A 19723-nucleotide genomic window follows, 5' to 3' on the forward strand; every position below is an offset into this window, starting at 1 on the left:
TTGTTTAGGCCACTTTTGAAATATTGTGTGCAGTTCTGGTCTCCCTCCTATCGGAAAGATGTTGTGAAACTTGAAAGGGTTCAGAAAAGATTTACAAGGATGTTGCCAAGTTGGAGGGTTTGAGCTTTGGAGAGAAGCTGAATAGGCTGGGGCTGTTTTCACTAGAGTGTCGGAGGCTGAGGGGGTGACCTTATAGAGGTTTATAAAATCACAAGGGGCATGGATAGAGTAAATGGACAAAGTCTTTTCCCTGGGGTGGGGGGAGTCCAGAACCAGAGGACATAGGTTTAGAGTGAGGGGGGAAAAATTTAAAAGAGACCTAAGGGGCAATCTTTTCATACAGAGGTTGGTGCATGTATTGAATGAGCTGCCAGAGGAAGTGGTTGAGCCTGGTACAATTAGAACATTTAAAAGGCATCTGGATGGGCATATGAATAGGAAGGGTTTGGATGTTATGGGCCAAAGTGCTGGCAAATGGGACTAGATTAGGTTAGGATATCTGACCAGCATGGATGAGTTGCCCAAAGGGTTTCTGTGCTGTACACACAGCTATATATTTATCAGCAGCAACTTCATCCAAAGTTTTGCTCCTTAACTGAGAAGGCAGGGAGGTGAATTGGAATGTCCCACCCATCACTTTGGTTGAGATTGGTTAACCTCATATACGCAAGTGTTTACAGTTCCACATTGGGCAATTCACTGATTTATCGAAACATTAGTAATATTTCTGTGTGTTTCCTTGTTAGAAGATTTGATGGGAGAGTGGATACAACCAGACTCTTGGGCACCAGATGGACAGCTGGCATGAGACCCATGTTGCCCCTTTCTTGGATGCTCTGTGCCAATCAGGCTGTTGCGAGGTCATTAACAGGCCGATCAAAGGCTCATATGTGCCACCAGTTAGGGTCGTGGCTGTTGTAGGAAAGCCACCCAGTTGAGGCTGAGATGACAGGAGTGGATTTGTTAGGTGGGGGAGGATGCCCCCGCCCCCAACCCCTTCTCTTGCAGGATCACTCAGTTCGGCACGGATTGCCTTCGAGCAAGGTACCTCCTCACCCAGAACACATACACTCTTCATATGTTTGCTTGTTATGCTCTCCACGTGGTAACAACCCTGAATGCTGCTAATTGCATGCCAGTGGCAGCCGGATGAGGCCATTATAACTGGGTAATAATTGCCCATTTAAAGGCTTCAGTTGTCAGCGTCTTGGGAGGTCATTTACAGGGCCATGTTGTTATTCAGAACCGAGGCAAAAAGGTGATGGATTCTCTACTTTCCACCATCTCACCTATTTAATGTTTTCCTTGCATCCTGACTGGTCACAGGGGAGAGCACAAAATAACACCTATCATATTAGATAATCAGACAGCAAAATCCCAATTGTTGAATCACACAACTGGACAAAGAGTGATGTTAAGAACATTTTAATAATTGGAAAAGAATTCTACAGCTTCTGTGTATTCTGTACAATATACTCTGAAGTAAAATAATAAGAATGCCCAATGGGCATATTATATATAAAAAGTTAAATTGTCATCAGTAAGGAATTTCATTCTATTTTAGAGTTGTATAAACTCTAACAAGAAACAGATATTGTTAACAGCTAAAATGCATTTCCATTGAAGACTGCCAAAAGGCAATCATATTTTGTCATTAAAGTTTAAACACAGGCATGCAGAAAAAAAAGCATTGGCTAGAAAAGTGCAGTCCAGTTAATGAAAAAAATTAAGTACAGGTGAGCAGTCACATTCGAAATAGGTTGGGCTGATATGAATCCTGTGTGTTTTACAGTCTTATGTCCATATGATTTTTATCAGTTAACTTTGCTTAGTATTAGATTCAACACAGCTGGGTGCTCAGTGTTGTGAATAAATAGGGTGTTATAAAACAGAAATTGAACAATTACTACAACTTACCTCACGTTTCAGTGGTTAAGTCTGCTGCTTAGTGTCTCACTGAGGCCTAAAGGCCACAAAACTCAAATTTAATTCTTCGTCTGTTTGAAGTTGGTTAATTTTACCTCAGGCCAGTGATCAGGAGCTAAATATCCTTAAATACTCCTAAGATAAAGTAAAACATCACTAAACCCATAGCTCCAGGTTGCCTTTGCTGTTGGCAAATGACCATGCATAGATGCTCAAGATTGAACAGACTTTGATGGCCCCATGACAGTATAATCTTCTCATAGTCACTGTGTTGACTGATATAAAGAATAACCACTGGACAAACTGTAGTGAAACTCTACTCTAATCTGAGTCACTAGCTTCAGGGCAGAAGAGCAGTAAAGAAATAAAATAATTCATGACTGTTTCAGTTTGAAACAAAATTGAAGACCTTGTGAACAATCAGGTATAACCAGGGAATTTAGAAGTGTATGAGTTTATTAGAAGTGTATTCTTGATCTAGCAAGGGTGTTGATTGGTTCAGTTTTACTCAAGGATTTATAATGTATTTGAAATATTCTGCACATTCCGCAATACAATGAAAGAATCACCTGGCAACAATTAAGCTTATGATGCACTTTAAACTAAAATAGGGGAGAGTTTGGCTTCTTAATTCAAAACGTTCTCTGAGAGTGAACAGCACAACTGTTTCCTGAGCTTGTACTGACAGTGAGTTCCCTGGAGACAGACCTCATAAAGCAGCATGGGGCCCAAAATTGGGCTGTGTCCAAACTCCAGATTAACACCACATCGGCACACTGAACTACAGCTTTGATGGGGTTCAGAAAGTGACAAAGATAATCAGGGCACATCTTTGAAAACAGTTAAATCACCATGACATTGATTGCTTTTCAGAAGATGGCAAAAAATCCTGCATAGATCTTTGCATATTTCATCCCAGGTAATAGTAGCAGAAAAAACAGAGATGCTGAAGTATCTTACACATAGGATGGTAAATAAGAATGTGTATATTACCTAGAAAACACAGGTTGGTATGTGTTTCGACAGAAATAGGACCAGACTGAAGTAGATTTGGGATAATACACTGCTGAAGACGTCACATCTTCCTAATAATGAGCTGGCCCAATTAACTAGAATAAAAGGTTGGAAGACAAAGCCAGTATCGAAAAAATGTGGTAGTTTTAGAGAAAAGTATTTTAATTATAGACAAGGTACATACTAGTGGAAAGGCAGGGCAAACAAATCCATTCTCCCTGGCTGGCAAAGGAGATAGATATTCAGATAGATATAAGAAAATGTGCATATGACAAATATTAGGTGAAGACTATTTAAGCATAAGGAGTAGCTAGGGGTGAAGTGTCCAGCTTTGTGTATGTACCACTTTCGTGTTTCCTCGAAATAATCTGTCCTAGTCTGTGGTATTCATGAAGTCACCACTCATTTCATCTTTAGAGAGGCTCAACTTAAAGTGCACAATCCACATGGTGCAGGATCAAACCATAACTTAGTTCCTACATAGAGTTGTTCTCTGAGCTTGTGGTTTTTTGGAAAATCTGTAGGAGTGGGGACTTACTCATGGATACAGGTCCAAAGACATCAGGAAATGTACAGTGGCTCATCCAACATATAGAGTTAGGGTCACTTAACTGCCATCAGAAATGGGGATCCTGGCTGCTGTTCCTCCTTTAGGCCGAGCTTAGTTATGGAACCTGGCAATCCTAGTAAGTTCTATTGCACAGTTACAGACTGTTAATACATTTAGTAACTGAACAATAGAGAGACGTTTAAATTTAATGCTAATTTGGTGGATATTTGTACAATTACAAAGTATTTTAACAACTTGATTTTTGGCACTGATTTTTGTAGTCTGTAGTATGTACGACTGGAAGGGGTTTCGGCAGCAGAAGAAGAATAAAAAAAGTTGAGCTCCACATACTGCAGTTTCTTATAAAATGGCCCTGTTCACTTCCAATGTTTGTTGCTAAATATTTATTATCCACTTAGTCTCTGGAATGTTGTTTTCATAAGAATACAATTGCGCGTTAATGTTTATTTAGAACTCTCAGCTTTATCAGTTACTGATCTTTATTTTGTTATACTTCTATTTTGTTATGAAATAAACACGTTTCTGGCGATTTGATTTTAAACAGAAAGTGCAGTTTCATTAGTCTATATTCAATCTCTAGTTTGGCTGTACAGTGTGCTTCCAAAAGTCGTCTGATGCTTTCCCAGTATAGAAGATCTGGGAGACTTCAAATCAAAAGAGATGTGATACTTTATCTCTGAGTTTAATCAGAAGGATCATAAATTTTATTCTTATTTAAATATGTACAGATAATCCATAATCCTATGTTTTAAAGTAGAATATTAGAAATAGGGAGAGTAGGCTATTCAGCTGCCCCAGGCTGCCCCATCATTCTGTATGATTTTGTCTGATCTGCCCCAGGCCGGATTCATTCTAACTCCTCATAGACCTCAATTCTTTGGAATTTCAAAAATCTCTCTCCTCTTAAAATGCTTTGTGACCTAGCTTCCACAACACTCTGGTGCAAATAATTCCAGACATTCACTAATGCTCTGAGAGAAGAAATTCCTTCCCATTTAATTTTTACTTCTTCTATAACCATGTCTCCTGGTTCGAGATTACTCCATTAATAGTAACACCTCCTCAACATTGTCAAGCCCCCTGAAATCATGTATATTTCATAAGATTACCCCTCATTCTTCTAAACTCTGATGAATAAAGGCCTAATCTGTTTTCTTGATAAATCAACCACTTCAGCCCAGGAATTAGCCAAGTGAAAGCACAGCAAATACTGCAGATGCTGGAAACCTGAAACAAAAACAAATTGCTGGTCTAGCGGCATCTGTGGAGCAACAGAGTAATGTTTTGAGTCCTGTACGACTTTTGTTCGAAACTGAATTAGCTTGAAAATGATGGTTTTCAAGTGGTGTTGATGGGGGCAGCGTGAGGAGCAAGTGGAACAGATTTCAGAGCAAAAGACAAATGGTGGTAAAGGAGCAACAGTGATGTAAAATGGGTGTAAATGAAGGTGTGTAAAGGAGAAAATGAGTCCTCACTGCTGAGAACAAAATTAACAAGACACAAAGAAGAGAATACCAGGGGAGGACGAAGGATGTGAGAAAAATGAAGACATACTCCAAAGTTGTGGAACTTGAATGCTAGAAGGTGTAAAGTGCCTATGTGGAAAATGAGGTCCAGCTTGCTTTAAACTTCATTTTGAACTCTGTATCAGGTCCAGGACAGAAATATTAGCAGGAGATTAAATTGATTTAGTCAAAAGACAGGCAACTGAAAGGTCAGGGTTATTCCTGTAGAAAGAGCGGAAGTGTTTCACTAGGCAGTCACCTAGTTTGTGGATGGATCTCTTCAATGTAAGGGAGACTGCATTGTGAGCAGTATTTGCAGGTGACTAGATTGAAAGAAGTGCAAGCAACACACAGCTTCGCTTGAACGGTGAGGAGGGAGGAGGTGAATGGGCAAGTGTTACACATCTGCAATTGCATTGGAAGGTGCCATGAGGGAGTGAGGAAGTGTCAGGAATGATGGATGAGTGGATCAGGGTGTCAAGGAGGGAACAGTCTCTGTGGAATGCTGACAGTGAGGCGGGGGGGGAGGGGGGTGTGTGCGGGGGGAGGGTAAGATGTAGTTGGTGGTGGTACCTTTGCTGGATGTAGTGGAAATGATGGAAGATGATGTTTTGAATGCAAAAACAGATAGGGTGGAAAATAAAACAAGAGGAATCTATAATTATCTGGGAGAGAGGGGAAGAAGTGAAGGTAGAAGTGTGACAGATTGGGCAGACATGGTTGAGGGATCTGCCAACCATGATGGGGAAATCTTGGGTTGAGGGAAAAGTAGGCTATGTTGGAGGTGCCCTGTTGGAAATTGGCACCAATGGAACTGATGCAACGGTAATAGAGAAATTGGGAAAATGGAATAGATTCCTTCCAGTCAGCAGAGTGAGGGAAGTGTGGTCAAGTTTAAGCTCTTTTGAATCTCTTCAGTTGAATGCTCCACCACTATATTTAGTTCAAACTACAACTCCAGTTTTAGGTTTCACCAGAATACTGGTCTGGCATAGTTCAGTAACCCTCCAAGTTAAATACCATCTTGACTTGGCATCATATCCTGCTCCTTTACTGCTGCAGAGTTACAATCCTGGAGCTCCCTTCCTAATACACTGTGAATGTCCTGGGTCTGGGAGAAATTGTTCGTTGCTCCTTATAGTTGTACTTAGTGAAGAGCTTAGATAAACTGTATAACTGTGGTAACAGAATTACAGGGAGTGATTGAGGGCATGATTGTATCATTCAGGCTCCAATTTAATTTTGATACCCATCTGCATCGTTTTCATGTATTGTGGTTTAGAGTTGTTATGGACAATATGGAGGTGAGCTAAATGGTGGGATTCATAATTAATATAAATATATGTTGTAAACCATTGTGTGCTGTACTCATCGCAAGATTGTGATATACCTGAGTTCTTATAATGAATTATGAACACAGTAATAGATTGTATAGTTATGCTGGAATCATGTAGTATAATTTGATGATCATGAGGATCATTTTGGATCGTGTAACACAAGCCATTAAAGATGTGATTTTTTTTGCCAATTATAACAAATTTCTGTGTGTGTGTGCTGCTGTTTACAGCAACAAAATGGAATAGACCAGGAAAACAATCCCAACAGACTTTGGTGGAAGAGAGTTCAGATGGCCTTTGGAGAACATCTTTCAGGCATTCCGAGTCTAGAAGGCAGCATGGTGGCCCAGTGGTTAGCACTGCTGCCTCATAATGCCAGAGTCTTAGGTTCAAATAAGCCTCGGATGATTGGCTGTATGGAGTTTGCACATTTCTCCTCATGTCTGCATGGGTTTCTTCCAGGTGTTCCAATTTCCTTCCACAGTCCAAAGATGTGCAGGTTAGGTAGATTGGCCACGCTGAATTGTCCATAATATCCAAGGATGTGTAGGCTAGGTGGGTTAGCCATGGGAAATGCAGAGTTACAGGGATAGAGTAGAAGGCTGGGTGTGGGTGGGATGCTCTTCGAAGGGTCAGTGTGGACTCGATGGGTTGAATGGCTTGCTTCCACAATGTAGCGATACTATGATTCTAAGGTCTATCAATACATTTCACCAACTAAGTATTCGCGGCAACAGTCTAGGCTTCCTGACTCATGTAGCAACAACTAAGGCTGTAGGTAAAATGGCAGTTGCGTTGGACAGGGGCAGTCTCCCTCAGAGAGGACAGTAAACCTATGCTCCTTACCATGGTTGCTCTTCTGGAGCTGCACCTGGAAAAATTCTAGTAATCTTTGGAGGACATATTGCTGGACTGCTTCGACACCCCAAAAGCACTGATGAAAACTAATGCACTGCCTTGATGGTTTCAGCTGGAGTATAAATAGCAGACGTCTGGGGTTCCAATACAGAACATAACTGTAGGATACCCCCTGCTTTTGGGGTAATGGAAACTGCAATACTGGATCAGATTGTGAGGGAGAAAGAGGAGCACTTTGTGCTTCCGAAGTAGCATGGAAGCAGCAGCAACAGTGGCTACATAAAGAAGAGCAGAGAGACCGTGGTCAGTAGTTTCTTAAACAATGTTCTGGAACACTGTGGGGAGAGCAGCTTCATGAAGCGAAGAGTGAACTAACATGAGAAGAGCAGCAAGGTTGGCAGACAAAGACCAACAGCAGGGAAGGAGGACAGCACACAGACAGTGGACCTGCAGGAGAAAGGCAGTGCTGCTGGGAGCTAAAAGCTAGCAGCAGAGGAAGGGCCAACAAATGGAGAGTGGAGCTGCGTGAGAAGGGCAGTTACAGTGGGATTTACAGTCTGTCAGCAGAGAGGGAGGGCTGCATGTAGAAAGTAAACTTGTGTGAGAAGGGCCGTGATGGTGGGAGACAAAAACTGACAGCAGACAGTTCCTTTAATGTGCATCTCTACATGTCAGTGCCAAAGAGTGGGTATTTCTTCCATAATCTCTTTTGAGTGGCCAAATAGTTTGTTTCAGAGGATGATGTTACTGTTGAAGAATACAGTTAAAAATTTCATGTTTAAGCTCTTTAATATCCAAATTAAATAACATGGAGGTGGTTCCACTGGCTATATGTTGCAGCTGCAGAACGTAGGAGGAGTATTCGCCTGTGCAATCCTTGGTAATCATATCTACAAAAAGTGTTGGCAACTCAAAGAGCTTCAGCTCAAAGTTGATGAGCTGGAGTCCAATCAGACACATCGAGAGGTTAGAGAAGTACCTGAACACGTCACTTAAATAAATTACATCGAATTACTAAATCACAGGTGGTCTATGCTCAGGGACAAATTGGTGACTGTGTATTGGGATCCAGAATTTAGGTGCGGAGGAACCTCAGCCATCCTCCCTTGGTAACAAGGCTCTTGTTCCTGTCTGGAAGAATGCACAGACCTTAAGGTGAATGAGCAAACTGACCACAATACTGTGGTTCAGAGTGCCATTCAAGTGTACTTGAATAAAAAAAAAGTAGTAGTGAAAGGGGATAGCATAGTAAGGTCAAACAGTCACATTTCTCTGCAGCAAAGGCAGAGAATCCTGAAGGTGATGTTGCTTATCTGGTGACAGATTCTGGAAATCTTCTCTGGACTGGACAGCAACTTGCAGTGGAAGGGGAAGGATCAGTTGTTGTGGTTCACGAAAGTGCCATTGGTAGGACTGGGAAAGTCATTCTGCTGAAGAACTGTGAGTTGCTTGCAGCACATACATAGTCACATTGGTGGGACAATGACCAAAGTGTCAACAAGGACAAAAATTACTGCCAGCAACATCCCCACATCAGTTGGAATAGCAAGATAAATCTTGGACTCAGTTGCATGTTTAGTATGCAGGTCCTTTCATGGGTTCAATGTTTTTAGTCATTGTAGATGCCTACTCAAAGTGGTTGGATGTAGACAGAGTCCATTTACCAAACACTGTAGTGACAATAGAAAAAAATACTTTTGGTTTTGATTTTATTGTCATGTCTTTTGTGACACACTGAGTTGCTGAGGTATTGGTCACAGATAACAGACCATCGTTTACCAATGGGGACTTGAGTTGCTTCTTAAAGTTAAATAGGATTCAATGTATTACAACAGTTCTTTACCACCATTCATCCAAAGGCCTGGCAGAAAGAGAAGTCCACATTTTGAAAGCTAGAGTAAAGAAGCGCTCTACTAGATACCAAGTAGTCACGGCTCTTGTTTGATTATAGGACCACCCTACAGGCATAGCAGTGGTAAAGTTGCTAATAGGTAGAAGACGTCACACCAGGCCAAGCCTTCCTGGACCTGGGGTGGTGAGGAAATGGTGAAATAGCATTAGGAACTCCAATACCAAACCCAAGACTCTGCTGGGTGAGACAGACAGTTTGATACAGGGGACAAAGCTTGGTGCAAGAATCATAGAATTGGCCCCACATGAGTAACAGACATGATCGACATGAGATCAGGACCAGTGACTTATAAAGATTGAGTAGGTGTGACTGTCCTGAATGAGCATGTTGACCATTTGAAAACTACAAATTTGCAGACTGTATAGGAGCAAAACTTGCACTGTCCCTCAGAGCCTTCAGAAATACTTCAGGGACCTGTTGATTCACCTTCTCCATCAAACATTGTCAGGTTTTCTGAATCAGAGATGCACATGACGGAAGAAGCTGCCTCAACGATTCCATCTCTTGGTGAAGGGAGTGAAGGTCCACTGACGCTTTTCATGCGATTGAGGTGAGCTCCGGTTCATTACATGTCTCCTGTTGAATTCCGACTTGGTGGAACCTGACTCTGTCTTAAAATGCCCCAGGAGGCTTTCAAAGGAAACACCCTGTGTCCATGGACTCAATGGAGAGGGATTGGAATAAGTCAGCCAGCTGGACCTCTTTTGATATGAGGTCCCTGATTGGACCAGATTGACAGCCTCAATCAGGGAGATTGGGCAGACATAAACGGATGAACGTTGAGTGCCTGAATGCCTGATTCAGTGAGAAGTAGTGCTATTGTCAAAGGCAATGTATTGGGGAACAAAGGATGATTGGTGATAAGATGCTGGCCTCTGAAGAGTTATTTCACCAATGAAAACAGATAAGCAAGATACTAATGGAAGGAAAGACCTTTTAATATTCTCTATCACCGGGGACAAATATTTGACAAACTAAGGGGACTAAAGGCAAGCAAGTTGCCAGGTTCCGATGCACCATGGATTTTTAAGGATACCGCTGCAGAAATAGTGAAGTCACTGGTCAAAATATTCTAAAGCTCACTGGAATCCTAATCCCAAAGGGTTTCAGTGGATTGGAAAACTGTTAATGCAATGCCCTGCTTAAGAGGGGAGGGAGATAGAAAGCAGGGAACTATAACTCAGTTATTCTAGTGTTTGTTGGGAAAATGCAAAGGTCATTAAGGAAGAGACAGGATATTTATAAAAAGTTTATGCAATCAGAGTCACTATGGTTTTGTCAAAGGAAAATCATGTTTGGCAAATTTGTTAAAGTTATTTGAGGATATAACAAGCAGAGTTGATAAAAGGGAACCAGTAAATGTAGTATATTTGGATTTCCAGAAAATATTTGATAAGGTTGCACATACAAGTATATGATATTGGGGGTAATATATTAACATTGATTGAGGAGTAGTTAACATACAGAAGACACACCTTTGGGATTAATTGGTCTTATTCAGGTTGGAAAGATGTGACTACTGTAGTGCCAAAAAAAATCAGTCCTACTCCTTTACTATCTACATTATTTACTATCTACATTAATGACTTGGAGGAGGGAACACAGTGTGATGTATCTAAATTTGCTGATGGTACAAAAGTAAGTGGGAGGCCATGCTGGAATGAGAACACAAAGAATCTGCAGGAGGATACAGACAGTGAATGGGCAAAAGAAACTCTTGGCAGATGGAGTTTAAAGGTCAGGCGCTTTGTTCGGAAGTAACAAATGGAGAGAGGAAGAGTGCATGAAATGCAAAATGTTAGCATGCAAGTACAAGTAATTAAGAAGGCAAATTGACAGATACTCTTTATTGCTAAGGGATTGATGTTTAAAAGTAGGGAAGTCTTGTTACAGCTGTACAGGGTTTGATGAGGTCACATGTAATATTATGTACAGTTTTGGTCCTGGTAGATAATGAAGGATATAATGGCATTGGAGGTGATTCAAAACAGATTCACAAGACTGATTCCTGGGTTGAAACCTGTGAAGAATGCTAAGCAGATTAGATTTTTAAAGTTAGAAGAATGAGGAGTGATCTTATTGAAACATACAAAACTCTGATGGGACTTGACAGGGTGTCGAGGTGATGTTTCCACCAGAGGAGGAATCTTAAACTAGAACACACACTTACAGAATAAGGGGTCACGCTATTTAAAACCAAGATGCAAAGGAATTCCTTTTCCCAGTGGATAGTAAATATCTGGAATTTTCTATCTCGAAGAATTCTGAATGCTGGATCAGTATTTAAAAAGTAGATATGCAGAGTTTTGAAATACCAGGGAGTTGAGGCATATCAAGAGCTGGTATGAAAAAGACATTGAGACCTGGGGCAGGCCTGAAGAGTCGAATGGTCTATTCCTGCTCCTAGTTCTTATATTCTCATGCAGCATTACATTTTGATATACAAGTGTATGAACGGAGTTGGCCACTAATTCTCTGTTAGAAAGGATTGGCTCAAGGCTGTGCGCAAAGCTTTGTGCCAAGTCGAGCTGAATTGTTCCATGCTCCTTGTTATTAGCTGGAGATTTTCTATCAGGTTTTGCAATAAACCAAACATTTTGTTGTCAAGATTAGAGTGGTGCTGGAAAAGCACAGCAGGTTGGGCAGCATCTGAGGAGCAAGAAAATTGACATTTCGGGCAAAAGTCCTTCATCAGATTTTCGTGCTCCTCAGATGCTGTGCCTTTCCAGCACTACTCTAGTCTTGGATCAAATCTTCAGTACTCACCTTCACCAAACATTTTGTTGTGCATATTTGGCAATGTTTTTTCTTTTGTAAGGAACCCATTTAAGTCCTGATCTGTATCCTCTGCAGTAGAATCCACATATAAACATGCTGTCCAAACAACTGGTACATATGCAATGCATGCCTCCTTCAATGATTGCAACTTAGTCAAGCCCAATGTCTCAGCTCCCACCTGTAATCTGTTCTTTAGGGTATGCACCATTTCTTGTCCTAGTTGATGGTTTTAAATGTGCACACCTTTCTTCCTGTACCTTCAATCCCTCAACAGGTTGGACCTTAAGTATCTGAAAATCGGAAGTCTCAAGGGTAAGGCATAGTGCAGCAAGGGATGAGCCAAGTAAGAGCAGGGGATGAAGTGGCATCAGGATGTGAGTACGAGGGTTAGATCTGAGATTACAATTTTTATTTCTGGATTCAGTTCTGCTGGTGGCCACAGTCTCAGGTTTTGGTGGCAGCATTTCTCCTGCAAAAGCATTCAGAATACACTGGGTTACCAGGCCTCCTTCCACAAGTTTCTGCTGTCGCTGGTTATGTGCCACTTTGTCCTCCAAATGAGAGGGAATCGTCAATGAACAAAATACACTGTGGTTATGTGATGTTGCTGTTATGATTGAATACCAGCAGATGTTTGCAGGCTGCAAGATGTGGATGTGAAAATTATCATACTGCTCAGTATATGAGAGTGATATGAAGTGTATTAATGTGAGGTGTGACCCTAAACTGATTGGAATTGCTGGTGTGCTGAAGTGAGCTGAGACTACTAGTGTAGTTCAGATGATATAGCATTCACGAACCTTGACCACACATGTAAGGTTATGTAGAAGGATAGTGTCTTTTTATTCTGTATTTTTAGAACTCTGGACTTAAATGATCACAGACTGTTTTAAAGAAATGTGACAAGAGTGGTTGCAATGTGAATAGCACGTATCTGGACACCCATATCAAGATTTGAATAAACAGTACTTGCAAAGGTGCAGACAATTTAGAGCTGAGGGGTTATACTGAGGCAGCTTTTGCTAACAAGAAGTTGATTGATAACTGGTCATTAGTCCATAGACCATGTAAGGGACCTTTTTGACACCAAAAGCTATATGATTGGTTCACAGGCAACTGAAAAGCTTAAAGCAGGGAACAAAGAGAGAACAGTTCAGTTCCTCCCCAGCTCAGGAGTGATCTGTGCTCTCTGCTGTAAAAGTTCACTGAACCAGAAGAAAACCAGATTATCCTTACTGCAACAGTTGTTCAAAACTGCGACTTTACACTGATAAGCCAGAGACTTGTTTCATAACGAACCACCCACCTTGTGTCAAAAACCGCAAATGCTGGGTATCAGAGCTCTGATGAAGAATCATCTAGACTTGAAACATCAGCTTGCTGTTTCTCCAGGGACACCGTCTGACCGGCTGTGATCTCCAGCATTTGTTGTTTGCAGATCAGATTGCAGGATCTGCAGTGATTTGTTCCTACCCGCCTTATGTCGCTTAGCAACCAGTAAAAGCATCTGGAGAAAGACAACTGAAGCAATGTGGTAGTCGACAGAAGAGTCATAAAGATCATTTCAGCATCTGGAACAAAGACAACTGAACTCTGTACCCTCTGCTCATAACCTAGTTTGTTTTTCTGTGGGTGTGTGTAAAGATGAGTTTATAAAGTTTCATTGGCATGTAGGAGGTTGAGGGGTGACCATATAGCGGTTTAGGAAATCATGAGGGGCAGAGGTAGGGTAAATAGATAAGGTATTTTCCCTGGGGCGGGGAGTTCTAAGCTCGGCAGCATATTTTTAAGATGGGAGGAGAAAAATTTAACAGGGACTTGAGAGGCAACTTTTTCACACAGAGGGTGGTTCACATGTGGAATGAACTGTCGGTGGAAGTGGTAAATATGAGTACATTTAAAAATTTAAAAGACAATTGAATAAGAAAGCTTTAGAAGGATATGGGCTAAGCACCAATACATGGGGCTAGTTTAGTTTGGGATGGACCAACAGGGCCGAAGGGTCTGTTTCTGTGCTGTATGACTCTATTTCTCTATAATTATATGAGTTTTAATTACAAGTATTATATACTGGTTTATAACTGTTTATCTATTAGCTAGAGTCTAATCACTTTTAATTGTGATTCCTGTTCAGTACAGAAACCAGATCCATGCCTTTTATCAGTCTAGGTCTGAAAGTCGGATAAATTGGGGAATGTTGTAAACGTTTCAAATATTTGGCTTTTGTGACGACTCTGGGAATAGCAGTGAGTTGTAGCACACTGAGCTGCTTGCAGTAGTATATCTTGGTCCTTATTGCTTGACTTTCACAGCTATTTTCCTCACTACTTTTTGACCATGTGTTTGGACTGTCTCCTCACCCCACCCACATAAGTTTTTCATCAAGACTTTCAGTGCAGTGGCATCAGAAAACCTTGAAGTGGACTCTTTCCCAGGCCAAACTACCTCCAAATATACCTCCTAGTATCCGCTCCAGCCACAGCACACTCTCTGTTCAAAAATTGCTGGCTAACTTTAAATGTTACAGCCTGTCTATAAATCACACCAGCCATTCACTGTGCTGGCCTCCTTCTGATACATCCAGCCAATGAACAACATGTTTGATATTGGCCTGACACTGAGATTGCTTAAAGAAGTAGTCAGCAGGTGCAGATTAGTTGTGCATTGTGACCCCAACCACCATTTACATACAACAACCAACTCAGTGAATGAGACCGCAATGACAACTCAATCTTGCAAAGCCAGCTGATGCAACCCATCCAAACAGGTACTAATTTTGCCTAGTGTCAGAATGCCCCAAAAAACAAGAAATCATTTAAAAACAGGGGCTCCACAGCCATACTCCCTGTAATTTATCTATTGCGTTGGGCTGGTGTGTCATGTGTGTGTGTGTGTCGTGTGTGTGTGTGTGTGTGTGTGTCGTGTGTGTGTGTCACTCTGATTTCACTGAATATGTCACTCACACAAACCAAAGGAGAAAGTGAGGGCTGCTGCTGCTGGATATCAGAGTTGAAGCAAAGTGTAGCATACCTATTGCATGGCTTCATGTGCTGTACCCACTGACAGCAGGCTACATGCCACCAGCAGAATCTTGGGAAACTCGAGCTTATTACTGCATTTTTAGAAACAAAATCAATGCAACAAGTGCTCTTGTAAGACTACATTACTGAAATGAACACATTTCCTTGCAGGGCCAAACCAGTTGTACTTCCTTTTTCTTCTCTGGTCAGTCCAAGGAAAATGTTAGCTCCATCGCTGCTGCAGAGGCATGGTCCTCACTCACCTCAGCCATCCAACAACCAACTCAGTGGAGGGGACCACAAGTACAACTCAGTCTTCCCAAGCCAGCTGATGCAACCCTTCCAAGCAGGTACTTTGAAACATTTTTTGGGGAAATCATAGGGGAAACACAAGCATAGAACAGAAGATGCAAGCACTCATACTTCTTAAAATTTTGGGATAAGCAACAAATTTAACTTTTTAGTAAACTAAATCATAACAATCCTATAGAACAAATCTTTCTGAGGATTTCATTTTGTTTTCAGAAATTTGATGCTTGTAAGTTGTAACATTTAATAGAATTTCAGTGTTAATAAAATTGTCTGTGATGTTCTAATAGGCAGAGAGCTGTCTAGTGTGATGTTGAGTCAAAGAAGTTAAGCAGGTTCAAAATTGATTCTACTTATTTGGAGTGGGCATGCTGCAATCAGTTTCAGCCAATTAATGAGTAAAAAGAAAAATGTTAATGAGAGAGAAGAAAAATCAATGATCCCATTCACAGTTGATGTGTACCATGTGGCAGAGTTTGCATCAGGATAGGATACTGCCCTTAGTCAAAAGGTCTGCTGACACTCTTGAAAAAGTCAGATGTCCACGGTGATCATTTCACTGAGGTATAAGGGTGGCCTGTTCCTCTGAAGCTATGGTAAAGCATGAGCTACTTTCTGCGGAAGAAAGAGAGAAAATTGGCTAGGGGTGGGCAGCACAGAAAAGCAAAGGAAACTTCAGCCACTTACAGGAACAACCCAGTAAATTGTAACACTAGAAATGGAGTTGACCTTGGTGTTTCCAAGGCTAGCAAAGGGAAAAGTCTGTCAGGTGTCTGATTTTGATCATAAAACCATAGATCATAATTGAAACCAAATTTACAAATTGTTTTTATCACAGCTCATTATTGGACAAATCAGATCCCAGATTGAAATCTGACTTGATAGATCATATTTTGTTCTTTTCTAATTTACCTTTTAAGATGAATGGGAAAAATAAAACAAAATTACATAATTTGAACAATGCTAAAGTATACAGTAAAATATAATATTTGATTCTCTCCACAGCATTCCTTTATAGATAGGAATAGATAACCTTAGTGCAAGGGTCTAGTTGGAAAGTTCCAGAAAAAATATTTAGTTAGAACTCTGAAGGGGGATCTCTCAAACAGCAGAGAGATTTCCCTTCTGTATCACATCTATTGATAATGACTTAACTGTTGGTTTCAATTCCCAATCTTGATAACCTTTTCCTTGGATATTCACACAACAGAGCTTAGATTTTCTCAGCCTCAAATAACCCCTTCAGAGTTTGAATTAAACACTTCCATGGAACTTCTGAACTAAACCCTTGCACTGAGGTAATCTATTTTTAGCTTTTCTAAACAAATTTCTTGCTCCAGGAAAATTGTGTTCTCACATCTAACGTTAACTGGAACTTCTGCAAACTGGAACTTCTGCAAACTGAAACTTAAAGCATTCCAAACTATGGTTATTTTTCCAAATCAGAAAACAAATTAACTCTTGATCCTTTTAACTGAAAGCAGGCTAATATTCATCAATGGTTACTCTGTCTGCTCATAAAATTCTTCCAAAGCAAAACAAAATCCTATTAACACGATAGGTATGCTCTCTCCCATACTGAATTTAAATAAAATCATGTTTTAGAAATACGGATAAGTTAGTCAGCAGACCCCCACATATACTGAGACCAAAATCTACATGTCACTAGTGCAAAATCAAAACTCTAACGTATCACACACATGCATTACAACCATATAACATGCCACAGAATTGGGTAATGCTCTGTAGGGCAATAATCTCTTGACATTTAATTATTGGCTCATCCTTGAAAAAATAGATAAGACCCACGCAAGTTTTCATGGGTTGCCTGTACCTGTAAGTGAAGCCCAGCAAGTACCAGCATCTTCGGAAAGTAGACATTTCACACACTTGAAAGTATGCAACATGAAATTCTTTTTAAAAAACTTAAAACACAAAGGTTAAAAGAATGGATCATGACCATCATTTCCCATTGTTGCTGTTAAAAGTTCAGGATTAGTCAACCGTCTCTGTCCAGATGAATGAATACTGAAATGAGAGGAATAAACTATAAACCACGAAAAGAAGTGAGTTTCCTATTATTCAGCAGGACCTAATAGAGTGGTTTCTGCACAGTATATAAAGAAAGTATTATTGGACAAGACTTATTGGGGTTTGGGAGGGAGAGAAAGAAAGAAGTATTCAGTCTCTCTGTTCAATTTTTGTTCAGTTTAATTACTGATGTTATTTTGTTATGTGTTATTAGAATGTGGTTTGTCAGTCAAGATTCAAATGTTACTTGTTTGAAATCAAAGGAATTTTCAGTTAATCCACCAGTAATTATTTACTCACGGTCTCGCAAATAAGATTATTTGTGTGTACAGAATTCATTTGAAAGTAAAGTCTAACTGCACGGAAAAATTTAAATTATGGCACAAAACTACACAGGCATGTGGACAATGATCTTAAATTACAAGTTAGCATTCAGTGAATACATTACCTTGCTCTAAGTGAAATGCAACAAATGATTGGGGTCAGAACTGTTCATGCGTACTGGATGCTTATGCGGTCTATGTTGCATTTCTATGTATTCTTTTCACTTTATCCCTCATGCAAGCATTTTACCTCATATAACAATGTACTTAATTCATAGAATTTGGGAACATATTCTTTTTGTGGTACATATTTATGTACAATAAAGAGTGCAAGGGAGCACAGCAGGAACAGCATCAGGCATACTTACAAAGAGGAGCCAACCTGGTGAAGCTACAATGGAAGAGTGCCTATGTATCAACAGCTTGAGGAATAAGTTACAGAAAGGGCTACGTGATTCCACAATGAATGGATCAGATCAGATCTGCCGTCCTGCCACATCCATTATGAATGGTGGTGGATAGTAACCAATTCACTGCAGGTGATGAAAATATTTCCATCCTCAATGATAGTGACCCAGTGCATCAGTAAAAGATAAGGCTGAAGCATTTGCGACTGCTGGTTAAGAGGATGATCCATCTCAGCCTTCTGCAAAGGTCCTCAACGTGACAGAACATAGAACATAGAACATTACAGTGCAGTACAGGTCCTTCGGCCCTCGATATTGTGCTGACCTGTCATACCAATCTGAAACCCGTCTAACCTACACTATTCCATGTACGTTCATGTGCTTGTCCAATGACGACTTAAATGTACTTAAAGTTGGTGAATCTACTACCGTTGCAGACAAAGCATTCCATACTCTTACTACTCTCTGAGTAAAGAAACTACCTCTGACATCTGTCCTATATCTATCACCCCTCAATTTAAAGCTATGCCCCGTGGTGCTCGCCATCACCATACTTGGAAAAAGGCTCTCCCTGTCCACCCTATCTAGCCCTCTGATTATCTTATATGTCTCTATTAAGTCACCTCGCAACCTTCTTCTCTCCAATGAAAACAGCCTCAAGTCCCTCAGCCTTTCCTCGTAAGACCTTCCCTCCACACCAGGTAAAAACAATGACTGCAGATGCTGGAAACCAGATTCTGGATTAGTGGTGCTGGAAGAGCACAGCAGTTCAGGCAGCAGCCAAAGTGCAGTGAAATCGACGTTTCGGGCAAAAACCCTTCATCAGGAATAAAGGCAGGCAACATCCTAGTAAATCCCCTCTGAACCCTTTCCAAAGCTTCCACATCCTTCTTATAATGCGGTGACCAGAACTGTACACAACACTCCAAGTGCAGCCGCACTAGAGTTTTGTACAGCTGCAGCATAACCTCATGGTTCCGGAACTCGATTCCTCTATTAATACAAGCTAAAACACTGTATGCTTTCTTAACAACCCTGTCAACCTGGGTGGCAACTTTCAAGGATCTGTGTACATGGACACCGAAATCTCTCTGCTCATCTACACTTCCAAGAATCTTACCATTAGCCCAGTACTTTGCATTTCGGTTACTCCGACCAAAGTGAATCACCTCACACTTTTCCACTTTAAACTCCATTTGCCACCTCTCAGCCCAGCTCTGCAGCTTATCCATATGTCTCTGTAACCTACAACATCCTCTGTCACTATCCACAACTCCACCGACCTTAGTGTTGTCTGCAAGTTTACTAACCCACCCTTCTATGCCTTCATCCAGGTCATTTATAAAAATGACAAACAGCAGTGGACCCAACACCGACCCTTGCGATACACCAGAGTAACTGGACTTCAGGATGAACATTTCCCATCAACCACCACCCTCTGTCTTCTTTCTGCAAGCCAATTACTATCCAAACTGCTATATCTCCCACAATCCCATTCCTCCGCAATTTGTACAATAGCCTACGTGGGGAACCTTATCGAATGTCTTGCTGAAATCCATATATGCCACATCAACCGGTTTGCTCTCATCTACCTGTTTGTTCACCTTCTCAAAGAATTCAATAAGGTTTGAGAGGCACAACCTACCCTTCACAAAACCATGCTGACTATCCCTAATCAAATTATTCATTTCTATTTGATTATAAATCCTATTTCTTATAACCTTTTCCAACA

At 40.8% G+C, this 19723-nt stretch overlaps 1 protein-coding gene across 1 annotated transcript in view; it reads left to right on the forward strand.

Annotated features, from left to right (window-relative positions):
* Positions 1-19723, forward strand: part of LOC132818502 (zinc finger protein GLIS1-like) — a 204136-nt gene that overhangs the window by 163942 nt on the left and 20471 nt on the right. The window contains exon 7 of the mRNA XM_060829561.1: positions 15093-15271. Coding sequence (XP_060685544.1) covers positions 15093-15271 — 179 coding nt within the window. The remainder of the gene's footprint in view (positions 1-15092; positions 15272-19723) is intronic.

This window comes from Hemiscyllium ocellatum, chromosome 9, assembly GCF_020745735.1.
Source record: "Hemiscyllium ocellatum isolate sHemOce1 chromosome 9, sHemOce1.pat.X.cur, whole genome shotgun sequence".
In the NCBI taxonomy this organism is placed as follows: Eukaryota; Metazoa; Chordata; class Chondrichthyes; order Orectolobiformes; family Hemiscylliidae; genus Hemiscyllium; species Hemiscyllium ocellatum.